At 38.7% G+C, this 16,940-nt stretch overlaps 1 protein-coding gene across 6 annotated transcripts in view; it reads left to right on the top strand.

The window, feature by feature from the left end:
• The window catches only part of ank1b (ankyrin 1, erythrocytic b), a 96,055-nt gene that overhangs the window by 67,092 nt on the left and 12,023 nt on the right, over positions 1-16,940 (top strand). For 4 of the 6 annotated variants that reach the window (XM_026941143.3, XM_026941146.3, XM_026941141.3 and 1 more), the window contains 7 exons: positions 435-663; positions 1,386-1,514; positions 2,190-2,309; positions 4,726-4,810; positions 7,706-7,780; positions 7,910-8,041; positions 8,812-8,973. In XM_026941143.3, coding sequence (XP_026796944.2) covers positions 435-663; positions 1,386-1,514; positions 2,190-2,309; positions 4,726-4,810; positions 7,706-7,780; positions 7,910-8,041; positions 8,812-8,973 — 932 coding nt within the window. The remainder of the gene's footprint in view (positions 1-434; positions 664-1,385; positions 1,515-2,189; positions 2,310-4,725; positions 4,811-7,705; positions 7,781-7,909; positions 8,042-8,811; positions 8,974-16,940) is intronic. The other 2 variants (XM_026941142.3, XM_026941147.3) reach the window with 1 other exon arrangement.

Here is a 16,940-nt window from a genome sequence, read left to right as displayed (position 1 = left end):
AAAACACCACATTTTCTATTTCGTTTTTTTTTTTTTTTTTTTTTTTTTTTACAAATCATATGTCTAATGTGGAAACAATAATGATCTCAAAACATTCTCCATTTAACATGACAGACAGCGAGGGAGCCACAGCTTTCAAGCAGGAAAATCAAGTGAAGGCAAAAGTATTGGCTGAAAGATTACTAATGTGGGGGAGGGGGACAGGGCTTCCAGGGGGTCAGTTAAAATCAGAGAGTTGAAAAGACCTATGGAGCTGTCAGTCATTCCAGATTTATAACAGTTAGCTCATCTGCTAATTTTATTAAGAAGAAGAATCTTTTGTTTTCAAAATTCTGTGTGCTTATTGTTATATTTGTATAGAAATAAACAAACTGGAGCTGAGCGCTCTGAAAGATCGGAGCTCCATATCCTCTTACCCCTCCACTCTGCTGCAGGTTCTGGCTGGCCGACTGTCCTCGGACAGCAGAGGCCGTGACCTTTGCCAATCTGCTGTACCGTGAGCTGACGGCTGTGCCCTACATGGCCAAGTTTGTGGTGTTTGCTAAAATGAATGAGGCGCGTGAGGGCCGCCTGCGCTGCTATTGCATGACCGATGACAAAATGGACAAAACCCTGGAGCTGCACGAGAACTTCACTGAGGTGGCACGTAGCCGAGACATAGAGGTCAGCTCAATGTGGGATTAGAAAATTGCTTAGGGCTTTTGTCATATTTATAATACACATGGCCTATTTACTGACTAGTACTTACCTTCTGCCATGTTTTTTGGTGTAGAGGAGAAAATGTGGCACATTAAACTACAGTCGCTATATAGAACAATGTAGCATGCAGTTTTCATGAGTGACATCCATAAAACATGAAAAAATAAAAAGCAAGACCTACACACTATGTGGATATCTTTGATTTTTTTTTCTATAATAGCACTAAGTGTTTTATTCCTTACACACAAAATAGGACAGAAAAACTAAAATCTAACTCATGCTCTTTAATAAAGTTCCCTGTACAGTGAAAATAGTCCTAGCGCCAGAAACCTGTGGTGCACCATAAAGAACACTGTGTTGGCATAGACTAACAACACTGATTTTCTTCCTGTAAGATATGTTTCAAGCAACTTTAGGAGAATGAATGTATTTTATTGTGGCACAGCCATCACTTTGTATGTTGCTATACAAACAGATCGTTTTTGTATAATGGGTGTCAAATGCTAATATAATAAATGGCTATGCAATTCCAGGATGAATTATATGAATCATATTTGTCTGTTGGCAGTATTTGTGTGTTTATATATATTAAATGGGTGACTCACACGTAGTCTCTGACTCACATTGGCTTGCGCTACACTCTCTTTGCTTTTTTTACTTTATTATTTCTGTTTCTCTTCTGACAGGTAATGGAGGGGATGCCGCTGCACTTGGAATGCTCCGGAAACCTTGTGCCAGTCAGGAAGGCCACGCAGCAACCTCGCACATTCAGCTTTCAGGCCTTCAGAGACAACAGACTGCCCGTCTCAGTGAAGGTCCGTTTATCTGTTTCTGTCTGTGTCAGAAAGGTCTTTAATATATCCCAACAGCATATCTCCTGTCTATTATGAATGAATTATCTTTTTCATTCATTTTGTGCGCACACTTTTATTTCTTATCTCTTACAACCATCTATTATCGTGACCCTCTTCATCCACCAGCCTTATCCTTCTTTCCAGCTTCATTCTCTGTGACATTCCCTGTCCATTTCTGTCTGTTATTGTGGCTTCTTGTGGTACTTTCAGTGACCATGGTGTAGCTGTAAACGTTGTCTTGCCTTGCCTGCTTGCCTACCTTTCTGCCTGCTTGTCGATATGTCTGTCTTACTGTCTCTCTCTTTCTCTCTCACGGTTACTCTCTTACTGTCTGATCACACAGACGACAAGGTAAATGTGAAGGTAAATCTCTCTCTCTCTCTGGCCTGCCTATGGACTGCTTCCATCCCTTCCCCGTCCCCTGTCCCCCGTCTACCTGTATGAGTCATCCCCGTGCGGCTGACCTGTCTAATGCCTTTTACTGTCTCTCTCTCTCTCTCTCTCTCTCTCTCTGTCCATTTCTGTCACATCCTTTCACTCTTTTGTCATCTCGGACATCTCTTCCCTCCCTTTTTGGGTGTCTGGCTCTCTCTCTCCATCTATTCCTCCCCCTGTCCTCTTGTCTCGGCTTCTCAGGTGAGAGACAGCAACAAGGAAGCTACGGGGTTCCTGTCTTTCCTCCGAAAGTCCACCAAATATGAGGATGCACAGCATGTGCTGTGTAACCTCAACATCACCATGCCTCCTTGTGTTAAGGTACTGTTTCTTTGATTATGGTACTTTTCCACAAATGACTCTATCATAAGCGTATTCCAATGAAAAGGCAGCATTCTTTGGGGCAGTATTTGCTCCCTTGTTGTTCTGAGTTCCTTAGTTTGTCCAAATTTATGGGCAGCATTGCAGGTATTCTTCTTGGAAAAAGCAATCCCCATGACCTCCTATAACCCTATAATCAAACGGCTGCTCCAAACATGGTTATGGTTATGGTTACTAAGTATTATGTAATACTAGTAATACTAGGTATTGCTAGGTATTATGATTAGAAGTAATTAGTTGTCTTGTAGCTAATACCTGTAAATTGCAAGCAGTCATTTCATGGTTAAAATTAAGGAGCTAACACAACTCGCCCGCACAGCTTATATGGGTGGCTTTAGCCCCAGAAAAATAGCTAGTGCTATTTTGGGATCCATCCAAGCCAAATACTAGGAGGAGTCTCTCACACACTTAACTTATCCAGGATAGATTCACTTACTGAAATCCTCTATTACTCCTAAGGCTACTCCTGCCAACATTTATGATTTAGGCATAGAGTTTATGATTATTGACCCATTGTTTTGGTGTTAGGAGACACCCGAAAGCTACTCTTTTCTGTTTTCTCAGCTAAAGCAACTGTGAATAAGATTCACGCTGGGACTTGAAAGACGCTCATTTGTTTTTAGTAGTGGTTATATTTGCTTCACACTGAATTTATGTAGGTGAACTTCAACCTGTGAATTCATGAGCCTCAGTCTGGTCAGTAAAAATAAATGGACAGCATTTTTGGCTGTTTTTTTTAGTGTTGCTTTGACACATATCTGAAAAAAATTAAAATAGGAAATGCTACCCCTATATTCTCATAGTCAGTTAGTCTAAGCACTACTAAAAAAAGGTTGAAATAGATTTGACTATATTAACTGCATGCAAAAAGGTAGCAATGTGCTTTATTTATAAAGAGCAAAAGTATTTTGCATTTCATTGTCGACCAACAATTACAGGGTGAATTGTGTGTCACCATTTAATAACTTTCATTGTTGTATACTTAATATTCTTTTGAATATATTTTTTCAATTATTAAGTAACTTATATTTCTATTTAGACAGACAAGTTAATTGATTTATTGACCTGTTTATTTCATGTCAGTAATATAACCAGTTTTTGGTTAAAGTCTGTATACTGCTTTGCAATTGAACAAAATAAATCAGTTGATCAACATTAAATATCTTTGACTGCATTGCAGGCATGCACTTATGTATGTGTACTTTATGTCTAAAGTAAGCTTATACATTCACCTTTGAATTAATTGAACACTCCAGCGAGACCCATTATAAAATCTAACCTTCATTTAATTCAGCTGAGAGATTTAACATATTAACCCAGAAGTCTTGCCGGTATGGAATCCCTGTTGCTTTAAAGCATTGCTGCATCTCAGTTCTTCAAGTGAGAAAGAGAGATGCAGCTTATTCTTTGAAAAACTAAAATTATAAGGCTAACTAGAAAGCTCTATATATAAAATATATTTTGTCTTGCTGCCTGAATTATTGCTTGCTGCATTGCATTGTGTATAGATCCACCACCTTTTTGTGGGCAAAAAGAGTGATCTTTAATTTTATGGAATTGACTGGTCACATATTGGGGCAACAAGGTGGTGCAGTGGATAGTGTTATCTCATCACAGCCCCAGGGACTAGATTTGTCTGTGTGAACTTATGCATGTTTTCCCCGTGTCCATCTAAGGGTTTCCTCTGAGTTATCTGGTTTCCTCCCACCTCCCAAAAAAACATGCCACTTGTTAAGATAAATGGCCCCTTGATGTGAATGAGTGTGTGAATGGGTGTGTGTGAATGGTGTCCCATTCAGGGTGTATATTCCTGCATTATGCCCAGTCTTCCAGGGATGAGCTCTGAATCCACCATGACCCTGACCGGCATAAACCACCAACTGAAGATGAAAGAATAAATTGTCATGTATTTTTTCACTTTGAAAAAGGTGTATTTTATTGACTGTAGTTGTGGCATCACATTGAATTGATGTGTTCTGTGACTGACGAGGAACGTGTCTTTCCTTGTGACTACTCTAGTGATGGTCAAAATACTGGTAAAATTTAGGAACTGGTATTTTCAAATACAGTTTCTACCACAGTTGAGCAAAACTACTGACTATATTAATATATTTTCCCCAAAAATATTACTTGTCACGAAACTGCTGAGTAATAGTTTCTGTCGAACAAAGGTGGGCAGACAAACAATTGAAAGACATTTTTAAAACTCCAGTTGTCTTCTCATTATTTTCCTCCATGACAGATCCTGGAGTTATTTCTAGCAACAACAAGCTCGAAGTGTCAGGCAAATAGGATTCATGTCTCAGCAGGACAGATAAAAGCAGGTAACCTGCATTTTGTGCTCTGTATAATTCAGGTGGCAGGTGGTGAAGAGCGCAGAAGGACTCTGACGCCACTGGCCCTGAGGGAGAGGTACAGCGCCCTGAGCGAGTCGGGCCTGGGTAAGACACAGCGCCCCCATGCTGCGGGAGGACACAGGGGCGCTCTCTCTGAATGCCGTATCCCCTGCTTTCTCTGGCTCCTACTGAACTCATGCATGGCTCTGACTGAGCTCTGGATGCCAAGCCCTGTCCTCGACACCTCGCTCTGCCATGCAGGGCCAATCGTAATCAATCAGAGGTAGCTCCGTGGGGTCAGGGCTTCCCTGCGTCCACCCAGAGAATGAGCAGTAATGTAGTGCATGCTGCTGAATCTGATATGGTCCAAGTGCAGAATTCCTAATTAGCATGGCAAGAGAATGAGCGAGGGGAGAGGGCTGCTACGATGCCCGCTGTAAAGAAGCTGAAGCTGCACAGCTGTATGACAGACTTGAAGGGTGTAGGTGGATGGATTGGGGTGGGGGTGAGGACCCTTTACAGGCCAGGCTATATAATAGCAGGTTAAAGCAGATGAAGACAATACAAGTCTTTACAAGTCATGTTTGGGTAAGTACAGATTATCTAGCACTCTTCGAACCATTTAAAAAATATTTACCTTTTTTACTGATAACTTTCCAGCCTCGGTGCTTTTAAGTGAGTAAAGCCGGCTTTACACTGAAAATTTTTTGGGCCGATTTTGCTGTTGTAGACGAAAATCACACATTGTAAAACAATTCTTTGATCGTGAGATCGGCAGTGTTAGAATGTATAATGTGAAGAGATCACGAGGAATTTTTGAATTAAAATCTCAGAGTGTGAGCTTTGCTGTTACACTTGTATAAAAGCCACCAAAAGGATGACGGCATAGGATGATGTCAAACTCATGGGACAGCCACAAATACGGTAGTTGTGATGGCAAAATATTAACGAAACATGCTAATGGACAGAAAAAAAAATCCTTGTTACCTTAAGGTCACTTTGAAGAATGTTTGTGTTTATGAGAGCCCATTTTCAGCATGAACCCAGATCACACTGATGATGTAAGCAGAACGTTGATGATGTAAGCAGAACGTAGTAATTTTCTTTAATTGTGGATCTATTATTAGGGTATTATTATTGTATCATTGTACACTATATGCCCAAATGTATGTGGACACCTGACCAATCACACCTATATACACTTGTTGAAAATCCCATTCCAGATCTAGTCCCCCTTTGCTGTTATAATATCCTCCACTCTTCTGGGAAGGCTTTCCACTGTATTTTGGAATGTGGCTGTGGGGATTCAGCCTCAAGGGCATTAATGAAGTCAGCCATTTATGTCAGGCAAGAAGGCCTGGCTAGTGACTTCACTCGTGTTCCAATTCATCCCAAAGGTGCTCAGTGGGGTTGAGGTCAGGGCTCTGTGCAGGCCCCTCGAGCTCTTCCACTAGAACCTTGCCAAGCCATGTCTTCACGAATCTCACTTTGTGCACAGGGGCAATGTGATACAGGTTTGGGCCTCTTAGTTCCAGTGAAGGGAAATCTTAATGCTACAGCATACAAATAGATTGTAGACTATTGTGTGCTTCAAACTTTGTGGCAACAGTTTGGGGAAGACCCACATATGGATGTGATGGTCAGGTGTCCACATGCTTTAGGCCATATAGTATATAATCTGCCATGAAGAAACATGTTATCTCACAGTCTTTTATAGAATTCAGCCAAGAATTTATTAATCTTATATCTCATAGTGTGACCAGTAGTAATCTCAAAAGACAGCTAAAATCGCACAGTGTAAAACCGGCTTAACAGATGTCCCGTAGTCCCTTACTTAATAAGGGTGGAGCTTAAGTTGAATTTGATCAGATTCTTTTCTCTTCTTCAGCTCAACATGTTGGTTAGCACAGCTGTATTTATACAATATCATATTTTAGCAGCATAACTAAAATAGCTAGCTTCCTAAATGCAATATAGACTAACCTTATCCAGCTACCTGTTTTTTGTACCTCCCTGTTTTGTAGCTATTCAGTTCTGCCAGCTAAGCAATTTTTATCCAGGCATTTTATATCCAGCAACTAAACTATGTCTGGATATAAAATGTCTTCCTTCTTCCTATATAGTGCACTACATATGACCTAACCCCTTTTTACACCCTTTGTATTGCATATATCAAAATGGAAGCCATTTCAGTTTAACCACAGTTTACTGTATAAGTAAAACCAATAGACAATTTTAAAATCCTGTATGATGCTATCACAGAATAAAAGGCCCAAAGACTTACATTTTTAAAGCATTCACTATTTATTTAGCTTTCAGTGATTTGTCATATCATTACAAAAAAGCTTTCTGTGTTATTGAATATTGTGTAAAAAGTTTGTTGCAAAATTCAGAATTTTGAATTGCAGTCAAAATCTCCTTCAACCTGTCTAATTGTAATATAACCCAGTGCTGTTACTATATTTTTATGTATATCAGTATATAATTTCATGCAATTTTGTTTTTAAATAGAATAGTTAGTCACTAATGAACAAGATAGCAAGTATGCTATGGAAAAAATGGGAAAAAAATGCTAGTAATTACATTATATATTTAACTTAATAAAAAACTTAAGCTCTGCCCTTGTTACTCAGGAATGCCTGTTATCTGGGAAAATCCGAACATGCCGTGTGTAACTCAGGCTCACAGTTTGTAGGCTAAACCTTAAAAACTTACTGCGTACATTAAATTAAGTTTATAAATATGTATACGTTATATGTGGTATATACACTATATGCATTATATATGATGTATAATAATAACAATTATACCCTGATCAGGATAAAGCAATTCATGAAGATGAATGAATGAATCAATATTTCATATATAATTAACTGTAATGTATATGTGTATAATTGTGTATGTGAATAATAATTTTATTATTTTAATTATTGTATAGTATTATAATTAGGATTAATTTAAATAAATGTAATAAATTAACATTTGTCTTTTTGTTCTCAGCTGCTGTGAATGCCTTCGAAAGGAGAGAGCTGAAGATCACACTGATTGCTGAGCAGCTGGGTTTAAGCTGGACTGGTATGGGTTTGTGTGTGTGTGTGTGTGTGTGTGTGTTTATGTCCGTGTCCCTTTCTCTCTCTCTCTCTCTCTCTCCCTATCTTTATCACTGTTTTTCTTATCTCCTCTCTTTGTGTTCTGCCTCTGCAGAACTGGCCAGAGAGCTGCAGTTTGGTGTTGATGACATTAACAGGATACGAGTAGAGAATCCCAACTCCCTCCTGGACCAGAGTACAGCTCTGCTCAACCTGTGGACCAGCCGAGAGGGCAAGAGAGCCCAGAGTGAGCATCTCTCATTATACTGCTCATCTCCCTGTTTGTTTACCCTGTAACACCTGAACCTCAGCCTAAAAGTGGCCACATGGGTATATCTTTATATTTCTGACTGTAGGCTGGTAATATATGATGCTTTCATGAAGTGATGTATGTCAAACGTTTGACTTAATATCGCAAATGTTTTACTTCGTATCTCAACATATTGCAGTGATTTCTTTCTCAAAATAATAATAACATAACAATAACAAAATAATAATCAGAATTTGGACTATTATCTCTAAAATCTTTTTTTATATTGCCTCAAAATGTTATTATCTAAAAAATTTTAAACTTATCCCAAGATTTTGACTTTTTGTCTCAAAATAATTACACTGTTTCAAAATATTGAAATCAAAATGAAAATCTTGACCTATGTCAAAATGTTTTATTATACCAAAAAATCAATCACTTGAGATAAAAACACTATTTTTACATAATAAATCATTACTTTGAGATAATAAGTCACTCCTAACATATAATAAGTCAAAATTGTGACATACTGATGCCAAAAACAGATGAAAAATATTATGCAGTTTCTTTTCAAAACTTAATCTTTTATATAGAAAAAAGAGACTTTTTTGTAAAGCAGTGGCAGTGTGTATGTTCAGGGGTTAGTACAGATCCTGACATACAGAATTATTGTTACATTATTTTCCTCATCCTCTTTACTACCTCTCTGAACGCTAACACATACTACAGGATTCTGTATGTGTAACCTGCTTGACTTATGTTTCCAGCAGTGGAGAACTTGTATGGTGCGCTGAAGAACATTGACCGGTTGGACATTGTGAAGTCCCTGGAGGATCCAGTGCCACAGGCAATACCCGAGGCGGGAGAGGAGGGGGCCTGCAGGCTGGCCGAGCGTGACTCCACCCTGCTCTCTCCCAGTGTCGTTAATGGTAAGAACAGGCTGCGCAGTGAGCTGATTCCTCACCACAGTGCTTTATACTCAGTACAGTGGTCCATGGCTCTACTCCTTAACCAAAAGTGCATGTGTTGGGTCAGAATCTGCATGGGCACTCTAGTCCCCAAGCACTAGGGGGCGCTTTCACACCTATTAGTCTTTTGGCAGGGTCTGAATCAGAGAAATTAATAAATTTGGTTCATATGCTGATTGGGTTGGCTTGGTTTCACACTCTATATAATTAAAGGAAGCAAAAAACAAAAGAATATATCTGAGGTGCAGGTAGAACTGAAAACATCTTCTAAAAACTTGTTCATTCATTGGATATGACAAAAGAAAAAGTTAAGCCAACCTTTTCTCAATGCAAAAATCACCCTAGCACTGAGCGGAGCTAAATAAATGATTAGATAATTGTATAAATAACTAGTTTAAAACATTTTATGTATTACACCGAGTGTTTATTTTCTCTTTTCCTTTGGCTCTGTCCTTTGGCACAGTTTGCGCCTCGTGGATCAGTTTAGCAGCTATAAAAAAAACTGCTTCAACTCCAAACACACAGCATATTTGGTTCACTTCCTGCAGTGGGGTCAATTTAGAATTAAATCGCTTTCTCACTAGAGTTCACTTGCAAGTGACTGAGACCACCTCGCTCAGATGCTCTTGGACGCTGAGTGTGGATGCTGTGTTCTCACCTGCCTAAAGACTCAAACCGAGCGGGAGAACACACGAGAGCTTGATTCAAACAGAATAAACACTGCACATGTGAAAGCATCCAGAGATGTTATGAACAAATTAGTGATGTGAAGGAGATGGTCTCTGCCATGCAAGTTCTTTTCAGCCTTGCAGAATTCTGGACTGACTGATTCTAGCATGAGCACATAGTGTTATAGGGGTTCATGTACAGCATTTGGCAGACACCCTTATCGAGAAGGAACTACATTTATCTCATTTTATACAACTGAGCAGTTGAGGGTTAAGAGCCTTGCCCAAAGGCCCAGCTGTGGCAGCTTGGCTGTGCTGGGATTTGAACGCATGACCTTCTGATCGGTAGGCCAACATTTTAACAACTGAGCTACTGCTGCCCAGTGGGTCAGCGAAAGGAGCCTGTCACTGACTGACTGAATGTCTATAACGGCCCCTCAGCTCTGACCCAGTACCAAAAGTAGTGTCTAGCTGCAGTCTCATGGGCCAACAGGTTGAGCAGGAGAATCTCAGGCTTGTTCTGTGTTACTCAGAATAAACCACGACCATAAATCATATGATGTCAGCAAATTTGTTGTTTAATTTCCTCCGAATGTGCTAAAACCTCAGCTAATATAATACAGTATAGTAAAAGACAGGCTACAGTCTGTAACTGTACACCTACAAAGTGACCTATATGGTATCTGGACCTGATAAACAGGCACTTCAGTGTATATTCTACTGCACATACGATGATGAGGCAGGCCGCTCTCTCTTTCTCTCACTCTTTCTCTTTCTATGTTTCTACTGACATGTCATCTGCAGCCCAGCCGCCCTACTTTTCCTCCTCACAGCTCTCCTCTACGACCTCTGACCTCATAACAACCTCATGCTGACCTCCTCTGGGCCTCCTCCTTCCTCTCATCTCAGTTTTGCTTTCCTCTCTTGGTCCTGTGTTGTGGAAAAGAAGGGCCTTTTTTCCTCCTCTGTGCGCATGTGCATGCTGCTTGAACCAACTCGTGTTATGTCGCAGGGAAACACCACTACAAATAAAAATGTTTTGTTCTTGTTGTTTTTTTTTCTGTAGCCAACCTGTGTAGGCTCTGCATGGCATGCTTTCTATGTATGAGATTCTCTTCGTGTATAGTGACTTTGTCAAATGTCTGATTATGAACAGTATTAACGATCAGTGAACATTTTGACGTGATTCATATGAACGGCGCATAACGCTCTCCAAAAATGCCTCTCTGTATGACCAGTTCATGTCGCAGAAGCGTTTTGAGAACATTATGTGCAAGATGATGTGTTTTGACATTATGTGTGTGTGTGTGTGTGTGTGTCCATGCTTTAGAAAGCAGGGTAGCAAAGCTGATATTCATGGTTGTACTAACATGGTCACTGAATGAAACAACATAAAACCTGTTTAGTTATAAATCTAGATTGCAAACTGAAGCTGCTATCCTGCTATAAGGATGTTTAGGTGTCCATTAGAAAATGTAATAATTTATTTTGCTAATTTTATTTAAATTGATTCATACTTGGATGCTTGTTAGAAAAAAAAATTCCTTCACATTCGTTTTTGTGTACACACAACGACTAAATAAAGAACATAACATGCTGTTTAAGTTGTTAAAATGTTTGTATAAAATCCAAAAAAATTTTATGTCAGTGTATCATTTAATCACATTTATTCGTTCGGATCTTCAATTAATATGGTAAATGAAAAAAATGAAAATGTTCAGAACATTTTCAGAGCAGGGCTCTGGATGAGAGTGACAAGTGAAACCCAACCCCAGACCAGGATCTACTCTTTGTCTGACCAGGGACAGTTTAACATTGCCAAAAACATTAGATGTGCCACTAGGGGGCAACCACTGACAGTCATATCCTGGGGTCATAAGCTGTTAAAATGCGGTGCTTGGTCTGTATTGGTCTTTATTGTGTAGTTTATATGAAAATAATTAGGAAAATTATTTAAAATATTGGTTACCTACAGATACCACAATGTTTTTGTTAAAGCAGCCTGATACAAATACAGTGACATGTTAATACAGCCCTGTGTGTGTGTGTGTGGGTGTGTGGGTGTGTGGGTGGGTGTGGTGTGTGCCCTGTGTCTTTTTAACCCCATAATGTTGTTGTGTTTGTGTGTGTTTCTGTATTTAAAGACCAGTAATGTGACTGAGTGAATTCTGTAATGAGTCTCACAAGTACACTAATGCTTTAACCCTCATATTGTGGTGTGTGTTATTGTGTGATGGTGTGTTTTAGTGTGTAATGGTGTATGTTACTGTGTAGGGGTGTGCGTGTTAGTGTGTGGAGGTGTGTGATGGTGTCTGTTAAAGTGTAGTGGTGCGAGTTAGTGGAGTATTTGACGTAGGTTCTTGTGCCTCACACCATGCAGTGCTTCTTGCTCACCTGTGTGTTGTCATAACAGGAAGGACATTGAAGGTCTCTGTAAAGAATCTCACACTCTTCCTCCTCATCCTCATACATCCGTTTCTGTTTCTCCTCATTTATTTCTTTAGTACTAATATTCAGTGTTTGAATACAGAGGAGCATTCACCCCATTGTCCATTTCCACATTGTGTAATGTTACAACCTGGAAATGAATAGGACTCAATTGGGATTTTTACCATTTGATTTACACAACAAGCTCCACTCTTGGTGCACCCCCACCTGCCCAGGGCCAGTACTTGATAGAACCAACTTTAGGTGCAATTACAGCAGCCTGTTTTTACTGATCTTTCTTAGCAAAAATATGTCATGATGGATGGAGACTGTAGGTGAACAGGCAAAAGTCTTGCCACAGATTCTCACCTGGATTGAGATCTGGGTTTTGACTGGGCCGTCCTAACACATTCAAGTTCCTGGATTTGAAAAAATCCAGTGTAGCTTTGGCAGCATACTTAGGGTTGTTTTCCTGTTGGAAAGTGAAGAGAAGCCTCTGCCCCAGTCTCAAGTCTCTTGCAAACTAGAACGGGGTTTCTTCTATAATTACCCTGTATTTGGCTCCATCTATTTTCTTCTCAACCCCAACCAGTTTCCCAGTCCCTGCTGATCAAAAGCTTCCCCACAGTATGATGCTGCCAACATCATGCTTCATTGTGGATGGTGTTCTCACGATGATGAGTAGTTCTGGGTTTCCACCAAATATAGCGCATTGTACCAAGACCAAAAAATTTAATTTTGGTCTCATGAGATCAGAGAACTTTTCCCACATGTTTGCTGCATCTCTAATTGATTTCATATGTTTTTTTTTTCAATGTGGCTTTCTTCTCACCACTCTTCTATAAAGCCCAGTTTTGGAGAGTCTTGCCTATGGTTGTCCTATGAACAACTGTTCCCATCTGAGCTGTGGATCTCTCCAGCTCCTTCAGAGGTACCTTTCACCTCTTGGATGCTTCTTTGACTAATGCCCTTTACTTTTGGTGGTCAGCGCCCTCTAGGTAGAGTCATGGATGTGCAATATTTTTTTCCATTTTTAATAATGGACGTAATGGTGTTATGCAGGATGTTCAAAGTTTGACCAAACCCTGGTTTATACTTCTCCAAAACTTGGAACTTGGTTTAATAGCTCTTTGGTCTTCATGATGCTGTTTGTTTAGGTCTGTTCTCTAATAGATGCATATGCCTTCCGAGTACAGGTGAATTTATAGAGATCACATGACACTTTAATTGCTCATAGCTCACTTCATTCAACTAATCATGTAACGTCTGATGGTAGCTGATGGCCCCAGAACTAATTTAGGGGTTTTACCAGAACACACAATCACACGATCACAACTATGCTTTTTATTTGTCAATAATTTTGAAAGCTTTATTGATCCCCCTTCAACCTGATGTGCTATTTTGTGTAGATGTATGACATCCCAATGCCAGATAAGTCCATTTCAGTTCCATGTGGGAAAGTTCAAGGGGTGTGTATACTTATGCAAGCCACTGTAAGAATGATGTACCATGGCAAAAATCAGGGACATGTAGGCTGTAATTCCACATTAAATGAAGCAGGCTTAAGCAGAACCCTAATTCTACTTAAAGACAGTTACATTAACTTAGCAGTTTGCAAACTGGCCACAGGGGGATGGCAAGGGACTGCATAAAATTAGTCATATTTAATTTCGTCAACTAATATAATCTGCTTCAGCTAAAACTAATAACAAGATGTACATGTTTAAAAATAGTAGATGTAATCAAACATTTTTAAAATGAAATATGTGCCAACCAATCACAATTCACAGCTGTCCTGCACCTACACAGCAAATAAGCTTAAGAGCTCGTGAGCACACAAAATAAGACAATGTCACTCTACAACCGTGCAGATAAGGGATATAACCAAATAGGAATACAAGACTTTTATTGAACTGATAATGTGGTATAAATGAATACAAATACAGATATGAACAGGAGGCTCACTATTTTTTTTTTTTGGAAAGCTTTTCAGAAAAGGCAGACTAGATCCCATCATGATTTATCCCGTGAAGCAACAAATTGTTTGCACAAGTGGATGGGAGGTTTTTACTTTCCTGTGATGTGGGCTTAGGCAAGTGCAAGTACACAGCTTGAAGCGGTCCTTACTAACTGGTCAAGGTCACGTTGTGCAGTTTAGCTACTAGTTTATATTTATATGTTTATTTTATATGTTGGGAAATGGAACCAACTAAATTCATTACAAAATATCATGGACAGGTACAAACACATGTAATAACTGTGCAAGCAAGATTAAAAAGCTCTGTGTATATTTCTATAGAGACAAATTATGAACTGGAGTGAAGTAGCCTCTACCTAAAGGTGTAACCAAATACGAATACATTCGGACTGAACAGACAGCATGTTATGAACAGATACAAATAGAGATATGAATAGGAATAGACATACAATTTTTTTTATTTTTAGGAAGTTTTTACTTGTGCAATGTGGGCTCTTGCTTGAACGGTGCAAGTGATGCTCATGGTACAAAGGCCAAGTTCATTAACATGACATGATTTGAAGGCACACTATTCTTTTTTTTCGTCAGTGGATTGACAGTGATTTCAATGTGGTTCTCTTTCATGAATAAATCTTACTGTTTGTTTTTTAAAGGTGCATTAGGCAAGATTTGTCAGGCTTGGGCAAGTGTTTATTCTGAATTTATCTATGTTTCTTGTCATAAATTTTTTTTTGAAGCATAGAGTGATTTTTTTGCTCACAGGAGAATTACCTGGCTGTGCTGGGCTCTTGCCAATTTCACACTGAGACCCCTTTCACACCTGGCATTACAATGCATCTTGGGAGATAGGATCACAAGAGGACAGCGCTAAGTACAGGTGTGAATGGGGTCAAATGCGTTTCAAAGGTGCATTGTGAGCCGATCACTGAGACCACATTCAGAGGTGGTTTGGGACGCATCTGTCCATATCATATTTGTACTGTGAATGTGAATGTGTCTCAATGCACACTGGACTGTGTCATTAATCACCTGCATCATTGCCCTAGCCAGAAAAAATGTAATCATTGCAAAACTGTTTGGAAATCATGCTGAATGGTAGAGTCCTCTGCTGCTAAGCTAATGGATAGATAGATAGATAGATAGATAGATAGATAGATAGATAGATAGACAACTTCATAACAGCAGAGATGAAAGAAGCTGCTTTTCATAGCTTCATTCATCTCATCTCTCATTCATTTATAAGTTTCGTTAGCAGACAACATGATTAAAACATGAGATTGAGACGGAAATTGAGGGACATTTCTGACTGAAAATAAACACAGCGGAAGACCATGCGATTAAAACTGTCCATACAGGTAGATGAGATATGATTCATGGGACATTTCTACCTGAACATAAATGCAGTGGAAGACTAATAATGTTATAAATGTGAAACGATATATGAAATCTGATCACAAGTGGTCACTGAAGACGCATGTTAATGCCAGGTGTGAATGGGGCCTGAGATGGGGAGTCTCTATAAAATGACTGACAGGAGCTCCATCCAAACACAATCAAGCACTACAGACCAGAAAGCAGTTCTCTAAACGGGTTTTCTAAGCCATGTAGCTAAGGTCATGGCCTATCACCATCGTTTTTTAAAAATAATTTTCAATATATATTCCCAGGTTAGGTCTACTAGTAAGAAATAAAAATATATCGACTATTGCACCTTTAAATGAGAATAGAGCTTATTCTTTATTTACTGGTGCAGACAGCCTGTAATGTCAATCTTACAATTTAAAAATAAATAGATCCTACAACATTTTAAAAGAGCAGTTTGGAATTCTTGCAGCCCTACAAGACCAAATATGGTAAGATGAAGTGCAGTGAAACCACTGACTCCACCCTTGAAATGACCTTTCAAATGACCTTTCAAGGAAGGAGCTGGGCGGGTCAGTTCTGGCTGGGGTTGGAGCAAATTTCTGGGCCAGAAAATTGTAAACCAAAGTCTAAAATAATAATAATAATAATAATAATAATAATAATAAAAACTGTCAAAAAAGCCTGTATGGTCATTTGCATGGTGATATTGGAAATCAGTTTTTCCAAGGGACCTGTGAGCTAAAGTATCTTCTAAGGTATTTTTGAAAGTTTTGAAGGTATTTTTGAAACAAATAGAAAAACTTTTAAAAACTTTTACAAATGGCACCTTTAACCCAAACCTGCATGCACATATTTAGCTTATACTTTTATCTAACACTAAATGACTGCAGACTTTCAGTCAGACATCGCCCCCTGTGGGACTCCTGTGAGTTGCAGTATAATGTAACACTGCTAATATTCTTAAGTTAATTACATTTCCAAGAACCACTATTGGAATTAAACTAGTGGCAGAAACAAGTTTCACTAAAAGGATATTTAACTTTTTATATTTTTTTATATATATTTTTTATATATTTTTTAAAAATATATTTTAATATCTATTTTATATTTAATAAATTTAGGTTAAGCTAACATAATTATTCTTTATTAGTGAGGTCTTTAATTATAGAAACCCCCTTGGGTTGCATTATCTTGCCTTCATGTTATTACTTTTGTGCATCATTGTGTTATTACAGTGCTTTCATTATTATTATTATTATCATCATTATTGTTATGACTATTGTTATATTATTTTTATATTAGCCTTATGATAATAGGGCCATTTGTTAATGTCTTTTCTGTTAGGAGTTTTGTTAACATTTATGACAGGAGTCTCCAGTGATTTTGATTGGTATTAGGCAGAGGTAAAGCTGTAACTTTAAGTTTCCTGACTTGGGAAAGTCTTCAGGACAGACGAGTTTATACTTTGTGGTTTCTCTGTAAAATGACAA

Source organism: Pangasianodon hypophthalmus, chromosome 15 (genome assembly GCF_027358585.1).
Source record: "Pangasianodon hypophthalmus isolate fPanHyp1 chromosome 15, fPanHyp1.pri, whole genome shotgun sequence".
Taxonomy (NCBI): domain Eukaryota; kingdom Metazoa; phylum Chordata; class Actinopteri; order Siluriformes; family Pangasiidae; genus Pangasianodon; species Pangasianodon hypophthalmus.
The sequence above is the reverse complement of the archived record's forward strand: the minus strand, read 5'-3'. Positions and strand labels throughout refer to the sequence as shown.